At 40.4% G+C, this 21,416-nt stretch overlaps 1 protein-coding gene across 1 annotated transcript; it reads right to left on the reverse strand.

The window, feature by feature from the left end:
* Positions 1 to 2,873: 2,873 nt before the first annotated feature.
* Positions 2,874 to 21,142, reverse strand: TBPL1 (TATA-box binding protein like 1). Its single transcript, XM_050949942.1, has 7 exons — positions 20,972 to 21,142; positions 12,318 to 12,504; positions 10,844 to 10,926; positions 9,102 to 9,165; positions 6,961 to 7,064; positions 6,766 to 6,860; positions 2,874 to 3,403 (listed from the first exon to the last, which is right to left on the reverse strand). The coding sequence occupies exons 2-7, from the start codon at positions 12,450 to 12,452 to the stop codon at positions 3,324 to 3,326; spliced, it is 561 nt and encodes a 186-aa protein (XP_050805899.1). The 5' UTR covers positions 12,453 to 12,504; positions 20,972 to 21,142; the 3' UTR covers positions 2,874 to 3,323.
* Between the last annotated feature and the right edge of the window lie 274 nt (positions 21,143 to 21,416).

The raw sequence follows: 21,416 nt of genomic DNA on the forward strand, positions 1-21,416 counted from the left end.
CAAAAGCCTGGGACAGGAGAGTCCTAGGTTCATGTCCTTCCTCTGCCACATGTTCTCTGTATGACCCTGGGAAAATCATTTAGGGATAGAGTCACAAAATGAACCAACACCTAAGTCCTAGATCTTCTGCCATCTTCTGGAATTCACAGCCCCAAAGTAGGCACTCAGGCTCCCTATACATTGTAGAATCAAGTGCCTAAGAAGGGGAGGCTCAGAAGCCAGCAAGCTGAGCAGGGAGATGTCTAGCCTAGCCAGCACTGAAATGCAGAGGAAAGGGGTGGAACTGAGGGCCCTGAACCACAAAGCTACCTCAGCACTAACTCTGATTGAGGTGGGCCTTAAGTACCTGAGTGACAGGTTGGAGGTAGGAACCTATGTCCACTTAGGATTTGGCCTCCTCATCCCATTATAGCCAATATCCCCATGGCTACAGTATTCACCTGCTCTGCTATAGGGTAGGAACTTGAACCCAGGTCTACCTGATTCCAGGTGAGTGTGCTGACCGCCTTATGGAGAATTCTGATGTGGGTATCTATCATGCTCTTCTGTTGAAGATGGATAATTAGTCACTGGGCAACAAAACACAAGAGACTAATTTTATAGCCCAGTGGTTAGGGTACTCACATGGGCTGCGGGACAGTTGGGTTCAAGTCCCTTCTCCAATAGTTAACTATTTATACAAATTGTCAACAGGAGAAACTGAGAGAAATCCACCCCAAATACTAAGCAGCTGGTAGTTTGGGCATTCCCCTAGGATTTGGTTGACCTGGGTTCAGGTCTTTGCTCTAAATCAGGAAGTGGGGATTCAAATCTGGGTCTCCTCCCAGCACAGGTAAGTATCCAATGACAAGGCTATGGCGTACTTGGAAATTTGTGTGGGCTAGCAATGCTCTGAGTACACCTACCCAATGGGCCCCACAGGCAGGGTGGATGAAAAACTAAATTTGCAAATTCTGCTGAGGATCACGTGGTTTCTCCCAGCAGTTCATTAGATGGTGGTGGGAAGGGGGGTGTGGCAGCAAAACAGCTCTGTACCTTCCTACTGGCAAAAATTTAGGCTGGCATATGTGGGGACTTGAGCACCTACAGAGTTAAGTGGCAGCTGAGCAGTGATTTTGTGAAAGTCAGTGGCATTTAAATGTTAGACTTAGGTGCCTAAAGAGGCAGTTACATGCATAAGTCCCTTTATTTGCAAAATATGGATAACAGCACTTCTCTGGCTCACAGGGGTGTTGTGAAGATAAATATGAATTGTGAGGCACTTAAATGCCATGGTGATGAGGAACAGATAAGTACTTCAGATAGATACATAGCTGCTTAGTTCCTTAGTATGATAAATTCAATATAAATACTTGAGACAGAGGACACAATTTTATTAGGCACATTTACTTAACAGTAATGAACAAGACTGGCTACCACATTTGCTTCCCCCTTCCTCCCTCATCTTGTTACCGCCCTTGTTCTCCATGACTTTTCAGATAACTCCCACTGGTTCAGGACACTGTAGAATCCATAAGATACTCTACAAACACACCAATTTGTGTTTTGCAAGTATTCCTTTAACTGCCTTTTAACCAACATCTGTACAGACATATTTCTCTTTTCAGTTACTTAAAGATAAATTTTTAATTTTTCTCAGCGATTTTAGAGTGAGTTTAGTTTCTCACATTTATTGAAGGCCAGACATGCTCTCTCTACCCTCACACACAACCTTCATTGATACAACTGTAAAAACCATTCTTATTTCACTTAATGCCTTTGGCTACCAGTAATTCATTCTGCCTTTTCACTGCTGGATATTCTTTTCCTCTACCAACCTTGACTGTATATTTACTGTTTGTTTCCCTTCCTCTGCCATTTCCACATGAAGACACAATGGCTGTTCGCAATTCCTTCCATTTCTTCTCTACACACAGGATAAAGGTTAGGCTGCTGTGCTTTAGCTATGATTTCTTTAGAGTGCTTTATTTTTGTTTCACATTTATGGATTTCACGTACTACGGATGTTCACAGTATATATTTTTTATGACTCGAGTTAAGGTTGCCACCTGCGGCACCAAAATGCATTTTGTGTTAATTTCTGATGGTTCAGACAGGAAAATAGACATATATACATTTATACATATTTATTGTAACTTTTAAAAGTAACATTTTCATTTACTTTAAGTATTCACCCCTCCTGTGTTCCATATGTGCATGTATTAAGAGGATAAATACTGGCTTTCAAGTCCAAAATTAATACCAATGAAATTACATGCGAGAGCCAAGCTCTGTTGCTTGTTGGCAGTTCTTGTCAGGATAATACTATTATGCAGTACCAATGACACAGGACTTGGTTAGTCCTTCATAAATAGCATGGTAATTACATTGCTTTGCTTCGGCTCCAAAAAGATGATCTTTCCTTCACGGTCAGTCACCAGGAACAAGCTCATGCAATGGCTCCTTTTTCATATCCAACCAGTAGACAAGGGTTGCTTGTCTTTTCCACTGAGGCTTCTTCAGAATGTAAGCTTTTTCCATCACCTAAAGATGAAAGCTCATTGGCCATTATGCTTAGAAGCATATTCCCTTCAACACGACAGCAAGAAAACTGTTAAAAATTGGCATTTAGTTAAGAGAACTAAGAATACAACAAACCAACTTCTGCCCTCTGATACATGTACACAACTACCACTGATTTCAGTCTAGCCCTCTGCATATTACTTTACACACACACACACACACACACACACACACACACACACACACACACACACTACAAGCAGGAACAAAAGTATCAGCAAGGGATTACATTTACATTGTTTCCAAATTAATTTGCAGCTATACAATTTTAATTGTAATAAAAAACGGGAAAAGGAATATAACAACAGGTATTAAGAGAGATTTTCCAAATTTTTATTTGTGCACATTCATCAAGTGAAAAAGATAACTTTTACAGCTTCTTTGGTGCCCAATATTCAGCATACAAAAATGTAAAAGACTATTCACAAATAAAACACAAGCTCAAACTAAAAAAAAAATGTTTGAAAGGTAGTGCACATCGTGACAAGTTTGCTAATGAATACATAGAAATTACTGCAAAAATAAATAGAACGTCTTTTTAAAAGCAGCAATTTCGTATCTTGTAAACTTTTGTTTTTACAATACAGCACTGTTCAAAATAAAATCCGAAGGGATTGGAGTTTACACTGCGGCAATGAACAAGTAAAAGAGTCTGTATTTCCTCAGCTATTGTTGGTCCAGTTTTCCTTTTTTGCTTTTAGTCCAACGTGCAGCAGTCTTTAAAGGTGCTTGGTTAGGGAACCTAACCATTAAGTGGTGAATTATAAAATTTCTTTCCTGCTTTCAAACACGAATGGGTAAATCTGTTCCACAGCACTGGCAACAGCCTTTACATTTGGCCCTGAGACATTTAAAAAATGGAGAGAAGAAGGAGAAAAAGTCAGGGCATTAAAAAGGCAAGAACGTAACAGTACCTCAAAAACCTTTCAGAATATATTAGCTGGCACAACTTTACACTGTAGACATACCTTTTTTCATAGTCAAGGAAGTTATTAAGTACTTAGAGGAAGAAAATGATATGCAACCTCTAAAGCCTGCAATGACATTTGAACCGGTTGTTGACTAGATTAGAAATTAATAACTCCATATCTGTCACTTTTATCTCAAAAGAAATGATATACTGTCTAGTACACTGGAACAGAAGAATCCCAGAAAGAGTGGGGTTAGAAAGCATGCCATATGCCTTCTGATTTGCTACTGTCCTCAGAACCTGTGTACCCACAGCAAAGGATGGCCACTTCAATTTCTCATTTCACTGAGCTAAAGGAAACTATTTGTAAGTGATGGATTTTAACCTAACTATGTCTCAGTTATTAGACAGTTCAGTACAACAACAACTTGATGGTCCGTAAGTTTGTAGTTTGGCTTATTGAATACCTCTGCCATCAACCTCAGGACATAACCTTTAGCCCAAGATCTGGTTATCCTCAGTTTATCATCTAAACTGATTTACTGATGCTTTGGAGAAGGAAATGGAGACTGAGTTGGTAAGGTCTGCTGACGGCACTAAGTCACTGTGTAACAAACTATGAAGGCTGCAAATGATTGAGCAGAATGATAAATAAAATTAACTTTGGATAGGAGCTTACTAATGTACTGACCAAAATAGTCAACTTTTCAACCACACAGATAGTGTGTGAACTTGTGATTTCCTCTGAGGAAAACTATTTTGGAGACTCAGTAAAAACGGTCTGCATAATTTGCAGCAGTATTTAAAAAAAAAAAAAAAAAAAAAAAGTATAGAAAATGCAGAAAATACAACTAAAATTGTATCAAATCCTAGCATGCCCCTACTTAGGAGCATAGCCAACTTTTGATGACCTGATATTGCATCTGTGGACTTTCTCAATGAAGATGATTAAAGGGGAGATTTGGGAATGTGCCTGCTCTTTATGCCTTCAAAAAGCCCTTCCTAAAGGTATTTTGGATTGTGTAGGTGGAAAAACTAGGAGGGAAAAGAGTTAGAAAATAATTAACTGATTCAAAATTTTGCAATCCATAAAGACTTCTGGGTCACCCAATGAAAACAGCCAGTATTTTTAGGCAAAATAAAGATAAGGACAACAATATTTCAGACAACTTATATAATTCACTGCCTCTCAAAGTCCGTATCAAATATCATAGCTGAATTTTTAATGGCCTGCATAATTTTAAAACCATTAATAAAACTAAGGACCAGGGTAAATGAAAACTAGGACCAGGGTAATCAAGTCATACATTTCATGGCATAAACTGATTACTGGTGGGGTCCCTTTCTGCCTCATGGATAACACTATCAGTTTGGCTGAGTGAATTTAGGGAGGGTATTCTGCCTTCCTGTAAAGCACAGCTATTCACCACTGTCAGAGACAGGATACCCGACTTAATGAACTAATGGTTTCACCAGGAAGGAGAAGAGGACTCTAGAAGTTTCTTCCTAATGTAATGATCTTTAAAGAGATCACAAATTGTTGTATGTCCTATTTATGTGCAAATTTCAAGACATACTATTTTAGTGCTTTTTTGTACATTTATGAAAATAAGAAAATGGCCCAGGAAGAGGATCGTTCTCAGATTTTCAAACCTTGTGAAGATTATACGAGGCCTATCAATCCACATACTCTGCTTTCCAGGCAGGCACTACTGAATGCACTGCACCTCCCTCCAATTTGTCTGCTACCACAGAAATATGAAGTTCTAGAGAGCAATGCCAAGTAACATCCAGCAGGCTGTGGAAAGCAGAAAGAGCATGAGCAGGTAAATGGGTCTTACAAGGATAGTAGTGATTCTCCCAAGGCTGAAGACCTGGACGGGACCCTCCACAGCAAGACAGAGGATTGTGGAGGTTAGCACAGGGAGAGATGAGACACAGAAGTTGAGGAAACCCAACACTCATTTTAGGGGAAGAAAAGCTGGAATTGATGACACTTCCACCAGCTTCCTCATTTCTTTTTCTCACTTCATCGAACCTGCAACTGTCCCCACCCACATCATTTAAAAAAAAAAAAAAAAAGTATTTCTTCTGAATTTTAATAGAGGTTCTTAGTTATGAACTACAAATAGTTAAATCACAGTTCAATAAGTTGGCTGCATTTCTGTGGAACATTAAAGCTTCTTATTTATTTGAAAAGTAATTTTTCCTTCTATGTTTGGCTGTTACTAGTTCAAATTAACTTGCTGGAACATTTACATTTTTGGTAGGTTTCCAATTTGGATATTTGTGGATTTTAACTATAATGATTGCAGTTAAAAGAAATGTATTCTATAAAATGTTAGATATTTGTCAGGATCCCATATCCCATACCCCCCAATACAAGTGTCCCTAAGAATTATTTTAGATACCAATATCTTATCTGTCATTTTCAACCAACAGAAATTTAGTATGGGATAATTCCATATCATGAATGTTGAAGTTCTATTTTAATTTCCCACAGATTTTGAATCTTTTTTATTCATGTTTCCCCCCCCTATTTTAGCAGGTGTTGTATTTGCTCTCAGCTGATGTTTGTGCATATCTGGGAAACACAGCAAAGTCCTTCTTGAGATATGGGGCAGAAGATGCCAAATAGGAACAGAGGGGAATGGGAAAGGTGGCACAAAGCCTCCTAGAAAATTTTATCTATCTATCTATCTATCTATTTAGCTGTTTGTTTCATTTTAAGTTTCCAGCAAAGGTTATGTATAATGTTTCCATCCAAAAGAAGCAGGAGGATGTTTACCCAAGCATTTGATAGATTAGGACCAAAACCTGAAATAGGACAATCTCTAACACCCCCTAGTTGTTGATCGCAGGATGATGTTGCCATTTTATACTGGCTGTGCCTCTCTAGTCTCAAGGTGCACGCCTGTGATAGGAACTGTTGCTTAAACAGCAGTAGTTTATGGGACTGTACAGAAGAAAAATGAGAAGGAAAGTTAAAGTTTTAGAATTTGTAATTAAACAAGAAAATATCCTCAGTCTCTGGTATATAAGATCAGTTTCCTCATATGCCTCATCTCCTCGGAAACTGATTACATCCACGTGTACAAAACAAACGTATTTGATCTGCTGGGAGTTTTACATTCTCCCACAGTTATTCAGGCATTTTCACTGAAAGACAAATTATCTGGCAGCATTAAGTACAAATGAAATCTCACATGCCTGTCTCTCTGTTGCTTTGAAAGTCTAACTGAACTCCCATGAAAGAAAGTAAGTTAAATATTTATTTTGGCATCATAAAGTACCCGTTACTGTGATACTTCCTGTTGAAAAAATCTGTAAGGTAGCTCTGAGAGGTTTTATTCTGTAGCACACTGCAGGATGAAGCTCCGGTTCATAACTAGAAAACAGAAAAGATTGTCAAAGACACGTCTACATTTGCTAATAAAAAGCTGATACACTGAAGAAAAAGATAAGAATTCTCTTAAGACCTACTGTACCTAGCATGAGGTCTATTATTCTTCGTAAATTCTGGCAATCTGATTTCAAAGGGCATGTTGCACACCGCTAAAACATTGACAACCTTAAAATCTGTGAAAATTACCTTTTGGAGAGAGAAAGAGAACAAGAATGAGAAATGTTATGATATCTGATATGGAAAAGATTGTCTGACAATAATTTGATTATTTCAACCAATAAAACCCTGTGTTTAACATAAAGCTGATAAGAGTAGGAATCCAAACAGAACTAGCGTAAATTTTCAAATACCTTAGTTCTGAACTATCTTTGTAATCCAATAACTTGTCTAACAAAACAAAAAAAAAAAAAACCCCAAACACACAATTGCCTTCTCAAGTAGATTCAATTACATTTAGAATGAACATGCATGGTCTATATCACTGTAGTAAGCACTTGTAACTAAGTTAAAAATTAACTAAACCAAATTATTCAAGAAACATCAAAATAAATTACAAACCAAGCTTTCCCATGTCACGTTACTAGAACCCACTAAGGTGATACATAATTCGTCCATATTAACAGTTTATCATTGTTTTATTTAACAGTTTCTCCCACAGTTAAGAATAAAAAAGAAAATGAGAGAAAAATTGTTTGTTTGCCTTCTCCAGCAGCTACTACAGAGAAAGCCATTTCCTTTTTCTTTTTGAAACAAAAAGCTAAACTGTTGGTTTCCAATAGACTTTTAGCCATCCACAGCCACAAAATGCTACATTATGGTGGTAAAATGCCTATGGCAAATTACCAGCAAAGCCAATGCAATAGTGGGAGATTTTCCTGAAACTGTTAACACAGACAAGACCAATGAAGAACCATTTTTGCTCAAACTTGGAGGGGGAGGGAGTGAATTAAACAAAAACCAAAAATCGCAGCCTGAGAATGAGTCTACCAAATTTCAGTTTGAACAATTAAATTACAAGCAGCTGAAAATGACCCCTTAGAATTGAAATGCTTGTGCAATATTAATTAGACATCAACATGTGCTCTGCCTACAACGTTCACTCTTACAATAAAGTTAAGCCACATTAATCTGTTTCTGCACATAAATGAACCTGTTTATTTCCTATAAAGCCATTACTAAAGCTCTGCATAGGTATATATTTCGTTTGACTTAATTCAACATTCTGCTCCATCATTTTCACTTTTACATGATATCCAATACTTAATAGCCCCATAACGCAGTTTTTCAGTTTGATTTAACGCACTCAGGATAGTAAGAGTTGGTGTGGGCTGACTGCCCACCTCTAAAATTTGGTGGCCATTTTATATGCTAAACAACCTTGGAAGTAGGCCATTCTTATTTTCGAATCATCACTCAGATGTCTAGCAACTTGCCTAATAGTAAATTTATGGTTTATTTAATTAAATTAGAGCAATTGGTTGCATGATAGCTTTAAAACGTCATTACATGCCCTTCTGCTCAAAAAACAAACACCAAACTGAATGGTTCTATCAGCCACGCCTAAGACACTTACAGTAGCAGACTTTGCAACTGACTGGTAGATGTAACTGACTCAAGCTTAGGCAAGAAGGAGTTCCACTTTGTAAATTCTAAGTTAGGAGTAAATTCTGGTCCCGGTGCACAGTCTGACTAACTAGACTATAGCAACTTGCTTTAGTTTAATTAAATAAATAAATAAATAAATAAATAAATAAATAAAAAATCAAAAACTTATAGCAGTTAGGAGTTGTTCACCATAATGGCTATCCTAAAACTAGATTCACTGGGAAAATGCCATTCATCATATTTTACAAATGGATGGGGCAAATTTCTACTTTTCTTCATTGCAATCTTTTTAAAGATTTTGAGTATGAGGAGGACATTATATATATGCAGGTGGTTAATTTACTCAATCTCCTGAAACAAATTTCTGCTCATGAGCTGATAAGAAAGCATGATGCTGAACTACCACGTGGGAGCCCCAAATATACTAAAATAAATGCAATCTCTTGATAACCTGCATTGCTACACAATGAGAATTTGAGTGAGAAAATGCTGGTTACGAAATTGTTACAGCACCTCTTCTGCTGACTATCAGTTTTGAAAGGTCCAAACATGCTAGTCCCTATCAAGAGAAATTTGTTCACCCCAAAAAGAGAAGGTTATTATTCAAAGGATCAATACCTGAAAACCTAGTTTCTGCAAAGTACGAGCTAATCGTCTGGCACCAAATTTAGCTTCTTCTTCACTATAATTTAAAGGAGAGAAATAATAAGTGACTAGTTTTACTAATAGCTACTGCAATAAAACTAAAATTTTAAGATGTATACATACACATGTTCACATACTTACATATGTAATCACAGCAAAAACTATATTAAAAAAAACATTAAAATGAAAAGTGAAGAAGTGCCAGCATTAAGGTAGCCTGTACATATGAAATCAGCCCCCTTGGGCATATGCATTATGACAGCGTTTTCCAAACAGCAGGTCCCGACCCACCAGTGAGTCTTGGAAAGCATCTAGGTGGGTCACTTGTGGCCCAGAGGTGCTCTCCCCACCCGCACTTTCACTTCCCCTGGAAGGCAGCAGTGTAGGGAGAGGGATTTGGGCAGCAGCAGCATGGAGGAAGCAGCTGAAGCAGGAACTGGACAGTCAGCAGCCTGGTAATATCACAGCCCAGCTGCAGAGAGAGAGGGGCCAGCTGAGGCTGCAAGATGGGGCAAGGTGGGGAAAGCAAGAGCAAGGAGACTAGGGGGAGCTAAGCAGGGGGCTAGGGGAGTAGGAAGTTGGAGGGCTGAGAAAGGGAGGCAGGGGGAAGAGAGGGTAATGGTGAGTCCCCCCAAAAAGACAAAATGCATTTGATGGGTTGCCTTAGTAAAAAGTTTGGGAACCACTGTATTCTGTTACAGTCTTCAATTACACAATCGATATTTTCCACAGGACCCTTGCTTCATTCAGTTCACAGAATGGACCTGCTCCTGGGATAAATCTGTGTATTGAAGGAGACCGTTGTCTGTAGAACCCTGCTTCATTTCAGTCCCCTTGCCCAGCCAGTCCCAGTCCCCCCAGTCCCAAGTCCCAGATTCCACCCCTCTCCTCCACCAGCTTGCAATTTCAGTCTCCCTCCCTCCGGCTCGTTGTCCCAATCCAGTCCCTTGTCCCCTCTGCATTGGAGTCAGGCAGCGACCTGTTCCACGCTGCCTGGTCCCAAGCAGGTGGTCATGGAAAACACAAGAGAGATAGGCTCCCAGTTCAGGTGCCAGGACCCAGACCTGGCAAAGCCCACAGCAATTGCAGGGAAAGTCCTGCTCAGTTCTGGGCTGGAGTATGCCAGGTGCAGATCAATTCTTCAGGGAATGTACCGGCTAAAATTGAAGAAGCCTCTATTGAGAATGTGCAAATGGAGATTTTTTTTCCCCCCAGGGTTTAGAACTTAGCCAAATTTGGATGGATTTTCACAGGGACAGCAAAGAATATTTCCCTGACACAAAGTACCCCACTTCCCCACACTCCAATTTCAAGTCATTGCTCCAAAGCATGGAGATGCTAGAGTATTTCAAAAGGTTGCCAGACTTTTTTTTTTTTTTAATGTAGGTAAAACATGTATTCTTCCCTAGTGTCATTCTCAGAATGAATGGGTGAACTGTTTTTGTTGAAATTTTCAAAAAAAATTCAGCCTGAAGCAGACATTCAGCACAAAAAAATTATGCCCAAAGGGTTAAAGTTTGGCAAAATTATAAGCAACTGAAAACAGGCTCTTATAATGGGAACTGTCGTGCAACCTTCATAATAGATGGTTGTACCAGATCTGCCAATAATATATGCAATAGATTTCATGACAATAAGTGGTATTTTTCAATGTCATATACAAGAATTTCATCCAGGAACAATTTTTTCCTTCTCCTACAAAAGGGGAAATTTACCTTGTGGCTCCTGTGCAAATAACTTTTCCTGAGGACCAAATTGTGGCTGTAATCCTAGGTTTCCTAAGCTTCATTAATACTTTCTGAAGGAATTAGAAGAAAAATAGGTTTTAGTGTATGTGTGATTTCATACTGAAAAAACAAAACAAGTATAAAACTAATAAAATACTTCCTTTATTCTATTTTAGCCTTTAGGACTGTTTCTTCCTTGTCTTCAGAAGTTAAATCAATATCAACTCCTCAAAAGATAAAATAAACCTGAAGTATCTTAGCCAGTGAGCAAGTATTAAAGTAACAAGTTAGCTGGTGGCTCAAGTGAACAGAAATTATTAAAAAAAAATTTTTTTTAAGGCCGGTAGCATTGTGCTAAAATCATCTTCTCCTGTCACTATGACCACATCACTGCTCTGACACTTTCCACTAATTGTCTCCTTCTGCACGAATTCAAACTTCTTGATCTCATCTGCAGAGTTTTACACAACTTCACTTTGTCTACATTTCAGATCTCATTTTCTTTTGCTTCCCCAAGCATCCTTCCTCTGCTAATTCCCTCTTGATTTCTCACTCTGTTTGTCTCCTCCTCTAACCTGCGAAGCTGCCCATTCTTTCACACCATATACCTGGAAGAGCCTCCCTACATCAGTGTACCTAGCACCTCACTATTTTGCTTCAAAATCTCAACTCAACACTTTGATCACCACTTGAGCACTTCCCCGCTACCACTCATGCTTGACCATGCTAGAATTAACATACACAAGATTGTATAATACCTTTCTAACAAGCTGTTCCCCTTACCTATACATGGGAGCTAACTGTACACATTAGATTAAGTTTCTCAAGGCAGTGATCTGTGTCTTTCTTTATTCCTGCACAGATATGTGCACATCTACAATAGGGGGCTATATAAATAAATAAGATTCAAGCCAAGTTTTTGGCATGTCAGAATGAGTATTTTTCTGGTCAACCCAACTAGCCCTGCATGGATAGGAAGATGGACTAGATCAGTGTTTTTCAACAACCAGTCGTGGACTTGTGCCGGTCCCTGAAATTTCCCTGACACAGTTTAGGAAGGCAGCAAGCTGGTCCCTGGGATCAAAAAGTTTGAGAAACACTGGATTAGATGACCCAAACTCATCTTTCTCCCTGTTTATTTTAATATTAGGTGAGTGTGCCAGAAACAAACTGCACAGGTTTAATTTCACAACATTTCTTATGGCTTCAAAGCATGCAATATTTGTCTCTTCAAATTTAGTATCAAAGAACAGATACAAGCCTGGCAAACTTGAACAAGAAAGAAACTGGAAGAAGTCAAACAGATGAGAACCCAGCCATTCTAAACACAAGTCTGCTACACTGACTATGGTATTCACACTACCAACTATATCCACCATATGGATATTGACAGAGCTCTAAACTGATAAACATGTGTAAAAGTTAGTCTAGTTTGGCATTTGAGATATGTTCAATTTCTTACCCCAACATCACGCTTGTAGATCACATTTGCTCCCTCTAATGCAATCTTCCTCAAGTTTAAATGACATCTGGTTCTAAAAACACACACTACATTTGTAATTAAAATGTCCAATGCAACATCACTGTCTGCATCCATTGGGGTGGTTGAAAACTCAGATTCCCCACCAGCACACCATGAAGATCACATTCTGAAAAAGAAAACAATACAATTAAAAATACTGTGTCACACAGTTGTCTAAAAACATTCCTTTCATGTACCTTAGTTCCTTAATTGAGATAGTCTTAGAATCTGGAACTGAAGAATGAATTTTATGCCATTCTGACTCATTTATAGTATGTGTTAACCTCAAAGTTTTGCATCCTGCATATCAGAAAACAGGAAATCTATTGCTTATTCAAACTCGCATTTCAATACAGTGAAATCAACTTATCAGAAATAGTCATGAAAGAATTAATTATATATAAAAACTGAAAAAAAAAGGAATAAGCTATCTTAAATATAGTATGCTGCTCTTTCAACAGAAATATTTTTTAAAAGCTGAATATGAAGATGAATTAGGATTTCTATGAAACAAAGGAAAAGCTTTATAGCACCTACCAGTAATAACCTTTCCTCAATTCCTTCCTCAAATCAGTGCAGGACAGATTTAGATATAAGGAAAAATTTGTTTCTCTTGACTATTTCGATTAATGGATGATTACATGGATGACATTTAATTCCAAATATAAGGATCAAATATTTGCCAAAGTTTATGCTTTGGAGCCTTCTCTTTGCCTTTGAAACTGTAAGAAATGCACAAAACATGCATACACTAAAAGAATAAACAGACTTTCAAAGTATTTTTTTATCCTTAAATTAGCTTTCCTGTGTATAGTCAATGCCATGAATGAACAGGGAGGAAAGGCACTTGATTAGGGATCAGGGATGGGCTAGGCTGTTGGGGCACAGGGCTGCGGGCTCTGGGGTGGGGCTGGGGGTACAAGAGGAGGCTCTGAGCTGGAATCGAGGGATTTGGAGGGTGGGAGGAGGGAGATCAGGGCTGTGGCAGGGGATTGGGGTGTGTGGGGGTGCTCAGGGGTACAGGCTCCAGGCAGCGCTTACTGCAAGCAGCTCCCGGAAGCATGCCCCCCACCTCCAGCTCCGAGGTGCAGGCCAGGTGGCTCTGCGCACTGTCCTGTCCACAGGCGCCATCCCTGCAGCTCCATTGACTGGGGACTGCGCGGAGCGGGGCAAGCCCTCGATCCGGCTCCCTGGCTGGATCGGGACAAACCTCCGACCCCGCTCCCCAGCAGGAGCTGAGGGCTAGATTAAATGGTCGAACGGGTCAAATAAGGCCCACAGGTCGTAGTTTGGCTGTAGTTTGGACTACAATAAAAAAAGAAACTTTCACCATTTGATGATTAAAAGTAGTTCCTGTTTTATGCCAGAAACTACTTCAGAATCTTCTCTCCTACAAATAACACATACTAGCATATTAGAGAGAGAAGGTGAGTCAGGTAACATCTTTTATTGGACCAACTTCTGTCATACTTGAGGATTGTTCAGTTTCTCATTAGTGAAAATCAGTCCAATGCAACTAAAATACATTAACTCTGAAACATCTCTGAGTTCAAGTGCTCTGCTAGTAATACACTGAACGTTCATTTCCCAGTGCAGACTTGGTTATTTTTTTTTAAACTAATTATTTCAAACACAATTTTGCCACTAACAATTAAAATTCAAATAGAACTATTCAATGACAACATCAATGTTTTTTGTCATTTTTACCAGCATACACCCATCCTCCCTAAGACTGGATAGGAAAGTCAGTTCCTTTTCTTCAAAAAACAAAACTAAAAGACCTTCACAAAACCAGAGAGGAGGCAGGGGAAGGAAGAGAGAAGATATATATCTAAGGATATATCGACACTGTAATTGGGACCATGCCTTCCAGTCTAGAAGACAGAAAAAAGCTAGGTCCGCTTGAGCTAGTGTGCTAACAATTGCAGTGTTACCATTGTGGCATGGGATAATCACCTGAGCCCAGGTATGCATAAACCTCCAGGTCCAAGATCAGATGACTAGCCAGTGCCACAACAATGTCTCCACTGCTATTTTTAGCATGTGATCCACTGAACTCAGACTCAGGAGATCAGGAGTGTCTGAGCTCGGGTGATTAGCCACTGCCACAAAGTGCGCACTGCTATTTAGTGTGCTAGCTTGAGTGGAGTTAGCACATATCTGTCTATCTATCTGAGTGGGAAGCATGCTCCAAGCTGCAGTATAGACATACACTAAGGGTCTCACTGAAGCACTGCAATTTATTTTCGTAACTTTTTACCAGTATAGAAAAGTAAAAATTTTAATGCTGCTTGTTAGGAAAATCCTTGAAATATTACTGGCTGGCAAAATGGGCAAGAATTTGGCAAGGAAAGATTCAAAAGCTAAAGCAGACCACAACTCAAGAGATGGAGGCCACAGTTAAGGTTAAGATTTTGTCAAGGTTATTTTTAGCAAAAGTCACATACAGGTCGCAGGAAAAACAGAAATGAATGGAAGCCTGAGCCTCCCAGCGCAGAGATGGCAGCCTGAGCCTCACCGCCCAGGACTGATAGCCCGAGTCCTGAAGTCATGGAGGTAATGAAAAAATCACGGAATCCGTGACCTCCTTGACAGACTTGTAAGCCTTAGCCACAGTACATTAAATCACTGTTGATCCATTCGCTGAAAATCCCATAACACCTCATACTGAATGAACACAACAAACAGCAAAGAATATAATGAAAGAAAAGCAGTCAGCCTTAAGATAAATTCTCTATGCTGATCTGTTTTATCAAAAAAGCAGGAGGCCACGAGACGAGAAACAGCCACATGTAAAAGGAGACCATCATATATACTCCCTTGCTAAACGAAATACAGAGGTAAGATCAAAATATTTATTAGAAATAAGCAAGAGGGAAACCAAAATTGTTAGTATCAACTTTTCCACCTAAGCACTTTTAATGTTAATTTGCCATGCATTCTTGGTCTCCTACCACATGGCACCCTGCCACAATTTCTGACCAATAGCGTTCTCAGACACATCTTGAATGGAGGACTACAGCTGGATAACAAAAGAGAAGCAGAAGCAAAAGAGAACCATCATATAATAGTGACACATTGAAATGCAGATGTGTTTTACATATGGAACTGGCTTCTGTGTGATCATTGTCTATTTCACTGTGCAGCTGGCTCCATATCTGAAACATTATGTCATAGCTCTTGGCTTATCCAAAGAAAAAGGAGGCAGTGGGGAGAGAGTAAAAGAATCAAAGGAAAGGCAAAAGAATAGTGAGAAATAGGAAGAAAGCACAGAAGAAACAAACAGAAGATGATATAGGGTGTGGAGGAGAAAGAAAAATGGTAACTAATATTTTTCTACTGAGAACTATACATATCCCTAAGCTTACTTATGCCCTCTCAGGTCTGTTTTTGATGGCCGATTACAGTATAATGCTTACTTAACCACACCACAGCTGCTGTTAAATAATATAACTGCTTTCCTGAAAGATGCCTCCAACTCTTTATCACAAAACACCCATCTTTTAGAAGTAAATGCCAGCTATATGATAGAAGAGGTTAAGAACAGTGGGTACAGGGAGGAGAGATTACAAAAACAGACAATCCACAAGTTCAGTGTGGGAGCTGAAAATTCCCAGCAAGAACACTAATATACTGTGGGGCTCAGCCAATCAAAGTGATTTCATCCACAAGAATATCATAAAGAACAATTTAAATGTGCAGATTTTGGCAAGCTGATATTTTAAATTGTAACAGTAATGCATCGATTTTCATCAGTAGTATCCTGAAAGCTCAGATGATGCAAAGCACATAACTGGAAATTTCAAAATGAATTTTAACTATCACTTTATAATTGTAGTCTACAGCTTGTGACAGTTATTGGTAAAAAGTGACATTTGCTATACAAGCAGTATCTGTGCCCAATGTAAAAGACTGAAAACCACTTTCCACTCCACTGGTTGAAAAAATAAACAAACCCGAACATTTAATATTTCAGTGTTGTGTGTTTACACAGTAAACTACTTCGGATGTTTAATACTGATTTAAGTTCCGTCATTAACAGTAGTATGTTGAACAATCTATTTAATACAAAACATTATTACTTTAGGGTTCTTTCAGAATATGAACCCACAAGAGTCAGGAATTTCATAGCCAGAGTTCTTGTTCACCCTTTGTTACATATGCATAGTGATTAGGTCTTTCATTACATGATCTTCTGACATTGAATAAAACAAGTGAGTTCCCTTTTGTGGTGTAAAAGGCGGGGAGGGTGGGAGGGAGCTGTCACTGTCTCAGTAACAGTCCAAGAAGTTGGATAAAGGAGGAAATCTAAAACAAAATCTTCAGACATTCATTTTAGTACAGTATAACATTATACTGAGAACAATGAAATTTTTGATTCTGTGGAAATGAAGTCTGGTCGGCCACCCTCCTTCAAGACAGAAATATAGATTCAGCTGCATGGTTATTCCTTTTTAAGAAAAGGGCAAATCAAGAATCTTAACAAGAGGAAAGATGCAAAAATATATTCAGAGTTTATATATAACTGTTCTTTAAATTATACATAACATATTTAAGCGGCAGCATGGTCCAGTGAACGTGGTCCAGACAGGGGGCAGCACATGATAGGGTAAAATCTTGACCCCAGTGAAGTCAATGATCCACCTCTAATATCTATTTCTAACTCTGCCACTGATTTGCTATATGACCTTGGGCAAATCACTTAATCGATGTACCTCAGCTTTTCTATCTTTAAAATGAGGATAAAAGTGCTTATATACCTTTGGTAAAGCACTTTTTGAGATCACTCAACAAATAGCTTTACAGGGCTTTCCATTATTACTCCAGATGTAGCAACTATACTTGTAAAGGAATGGGAACAAATTTTCCAGTTCTTTCTAATTGTGCATTTATTATTTATTAATTATTATTACTATGGGCCAAATTTCTAAATCTGCCCTATTAGATTCCACTAGATTTTGTTGATTAGCTCTATTCATGAACTTTCCTACCTAAAAGTATTAAAAAGATACTGTCAACTTAAAGAGTATTGCAACATTATGCCAGTGCTTGAGAAGCACTAGATAGTGTGCTTTTTATTGTCCTAGCTTAGAAAAATGCCAAAGGTGAACGGCCTATTTTGGGGAAATCAAATTCGATACTATGTTTTTCACTTTTAATTACCTAACATATTAGTAGCACATGCACAGAAACATTTTAAATAATACTTAACCTGACGTTATTTTAACTGATAAAGCTACTACCTTAAGATAGCTAGAAACAATTAATAAAAGTTCATACCAGTCTGTAATACATGGACACCTGTCATAGATGTACCGATGACAAGCCTTAAGGTCTTTCAGCATATTGATGCTATAAAGTACTGTGAGGGAATTAGCTGATGTAAGCGAATAACTACTCATGGTTTATGGTGTTTCCAGAGTCTTTTAATGAGGGAAATGACACACTCTTACTTTTATTGAGATACTAGTCTTGCTCTGCAAGCCACTTTGGCCTCAGTCCCACAATTGGATCTGTGTGGAAAGACCACTGTGTAGTTGCAGAGTTCACCCATGCAGCTCTGAATGCAGAACTAGGGCCTTCATAGGCTGTTAACTAATAATGGTACTGTCAGTCTATTATACCAACATCCATGTGATGAAATGATTCAAATTACAACATTTATTTTGTATGACAGAAATAAAGCTGTAATCGAATGCTTTATGTTTGCTTTCTTTTATAAACAAAGACTTAGGTTCTACTTGGACATTATTTTACCTAAATGCTGAGGTGTTCCTTAAAACATAATGACAGTCTGAATTCAGCAGAAAACGTTCCTGACCTGAGTAAGCCTTGAGGATGCAGATGTTGGCTTCACAATACTCTGTTTTATTTAAGGGAAAGGTTAGCTTGCCACAGGAAAAAAAAACAAAAACAAAAACACCAAACCACAAAAACTCCCTAAACCTCTAGCTCTGCGGCAAGAAGTTGGGAAGCTACTCTGGGCAGAGAGCTTCCCAACCAACTAGTAAGCTATGCAGCTCTCAAATTTTAGGGCCAGTACGTCCCTCCGCCCGCGTCACTTCCAGCAGCTCCCATTGGCCTGGAGCAGCAAACTGTGGCCACTGCGAGCCACGATCGGCCGAACCTGCGGACTCGGCAGGTAAACAAACCGGTCTGGCCCACCAGGGGCTTTCCCTGCACAAGCGGCAAAACAAGTTTGGGAACCATTGCCCTATACTATACAGATTTCACGAGGGAGACTAGATTTCATGGGGGAGAGAACATTTCGTGGTCTGACGAATTTTTCATGGCCATGAATTCGGTAGGGTCCTACCTATGAGCTATGCAGCGCTGATGAAGGATTGATGTTTCCTAATATTTCAGAGCTGCATAGCTTACTGGTTGGTTGGGAAGCTCTCTGCCATCCTTATTTCTGCGCTGCTGCTGGCAGCGGCGCTGCCTTCAGAGCTGGGTAACTGAAGAGTGGCAGCAGCTGGCCAGGAGCCCAGCTCTGAAGGCAGCGCCACTGCCTGCAGCAGCACTGAAGTAAGGATAGCAGTGCCACAACCTCCCACCCCCCCACATCCAGTAATCTTGTGATCCCCCCCCCCACTCCTTTTTGGGTCAGGACCCCTACAATTACAACACTGTGAAATTTCAGATTTAAATAGCTGAAATCATGAAATGTACGATTTTTAAAAACCTATATCCATTAAATTGACCAAAACAGACTGTGAATTTGGTAGGACCCTACTCATAAGAGTTCCAGTAGCACTTGTGTAATGCCTCTATAGTCTCAGTGGGGAGATGATTTGAGAGTCCAATTTCTTGCACACTAAAAACAAACTTTAGAAGAGGAGGATGAACCTTTCCCTTCACCAGAAACCTTTCCCTTCACCAGATTGGTGGGCTGGTGTATGTTTTTGTGTGCCTGTATGTAATATGTATATCACAATTTCTTTCACACACACATAAAGTTGTCATGCAGAGGTTCCTCTTAGTTTCCTAATTAGATGACTGTCAGTCAGCCAGGTACATAAGGATACCAGATGATAGTTATTTTGCCTCTCAGTATCATAACCATCACAAGACATGGATGTCAAGCTGGGCAGAGGAAAATTGCTTCCTCTGATCAAAGATGGCCATCGTAATGCCTTAAGTAATATTTTGTTTGTACTATATCTCATTTCCCTCCCTTGTGTTTGGTGTGTTGTGTTTATTTTGATTTTTGGTTTTTATAGATTGTAAGCCTTTAGGGCAGAGTCTGCGTGTTTGTACAGCACCTACCACACAGTGGCATTGGTTCCTACTGGGGCCTTTAAGTGCTGCTGCATACAACTATTATTGCTTGTATCCACTGCCAAGAAAGTATTTCCTCTTTTGAGCTGGTGATTCTCTACAGGTTCACAGTTTAGGAAACTCACTGCATCGAAGTCCTGTTGCTCCTAGGTTAAATTTTCCTTTTACAGAGCACTTACTTAGCAGCACAAAATTGTTAACATGTGCCACCCATATTTTTGTTAGGAACATTGTCAGGAACTTTAGGTCCCCAGTCTAGGTTTTGGAAGGAAAGGAGATGTTATAAAGCCTATTATTTATAGAAATATTTTCATTAAATGTATAAAAAATAGCTTCAAAAGCTTTTTATAAAAGTTGTGTTAAATATTCCTTTGTAGTAGTTGCTGCAATGTTTAGGCTGGATTATGCCATTGCATCAGAACGAAAAATAAAACTGACTAGATTCTTGTTTTGGGACAAACTGAATTAAGTACAAAACACAAATGAACATAAATAGAGAAAAGTAAGTAATCATTTTTAGCAATGATTTGTTTTTTAAACTTAGCCAAAATATTTTCATTGAAACACATGAATGTTAGATTTTTACTTAACTTTTGTTAAACTACAAAGCATAGATTTCAGGCCTAAATCATTTGACAGTTTCCATTTCACAACACTGATCACCTGGGACAGATTCTATATCTAGTTTACCATGTCACCACCAAGGGTTAATCTAACCAACAAATGTTATTTTAGGAACTTACAAAAATCAGACTTGGGTGGGGGGGAGGGTTGGTTAACTATTTGCCATTTTGAGGAGCCTCTACTGGTTGCCAGGAAACAGTGTGTCCCATGGAGGATGCTCTTGTCTCGTTCTCCTCCGCCTTACTTTCCCCTTCCCCTGGAAAGGGGCAGGGGGAGGATGGGGGGCTGGCCAAGGGTTTGAACTACGTTCTGCGCACACACCGTTACTTTTGCTGCACGCCAGCTTTTGGGACGGGGGTTGGGGGGGGGAGGGCCCAGACACTGCCCGGATCTGCCCCACACCGCCCAGAAAGGAACCACTGGGCGAGAGCGGACGTGGGAGCGGCCGGGGCTGAGAAGCCCAAGCCCAAGCCCGAGCCCTGCGCCCCTGGCCCCGCTCCGTAGGGGGCAGCACCCAGAGGCGCCTTTATTGGGGTATCGGGCCCAGACTGGCGCCTCCCGTCCCCCCCGCAGCACCTGCCTGCCAGGCCCCCTGCAGCCGCCCCCGCGCCCCGGCCCCGCAGCGCCCGCCCCCAGCGCCAGACCCTCCCCGGCCAGCGCCGCGGGTGAGCGGCGACAGCTGCAGTTACCGCGTGGGCCGGCGGTTGAGTGTCCCCGGCTCCGCCGCGCGCGGCCCGGTTGCTACGCGCCCCGTCGCTCTCGCTCTTTGTTGTTCCGGGTCCCGGGCCCTGTCCCCGCGACAATAAACATCGCAAAACGCGGCAGCCATAGAGACGGCTCCGGCTAGAACGGCCGCCGGAAGTGCCACGAGGGCCGCGCTGGCCGCGTGCTTCTGAGTTTTCTCGCCTCCCTGCCTCGCGCTGGGCAGCCCAGAGCAGCGTGCGCGGGGGGAGATTTGCGGGACGAGGAGGGGCGGGGCTTGGAGGGGAGAGGAGCCGAGTGTCCCGTTCGGGGCAGGGCGGGCTCGAGCCTTTTTACCCTCCTCTGCAGCCGGAGCTGCGCCTGGGCTGCTAGTGGCGGCCCGTGCGGGCGCCCAGGCTCGTTCCCTGCCCAGCAGCCCGCGAGAGCAATGCT

Source organism: Gopherus flavomarginatus, chromosome 4 (genome assembly GCF_025201925.1).
Source record: "Gopherus flavomarginatus isolate rGopFla2 chromosome 4, rGopFla2.mat.asm, whole genome shotgun sequence".
Lineage (NCBI taxonomy): Eukaryota > Metazoa > Chordata > Testudines > Testudinidae > Gopherus > Gopherus flavomarginatus.

Excerpts from the sequence above, each read along its gene's own strand:
- TBPL1 (XM_050949942.1), bottom strand. The coding sequence starts at position 12,452 with ATGGATGCAGACAGTGATGTTGCATTGGACATTTTAATTACAAATGTA. Across the intron at positions 10,927-12,317 it reads TCTACAAGCGTGATGTTGGG|AAAGTATTAATGAAGCTTAG; the intron begins GTAAGAAATTGA and ends TAATTCCTTCAG. Across the intron at positions 7,065-9,101 it reads TGCAGAAACTAGGTTTTCAG|GTAATTTTCACAGATTTTAA; the intron begins GTATTGATCCTT and ends TCTCTCCAAAAG.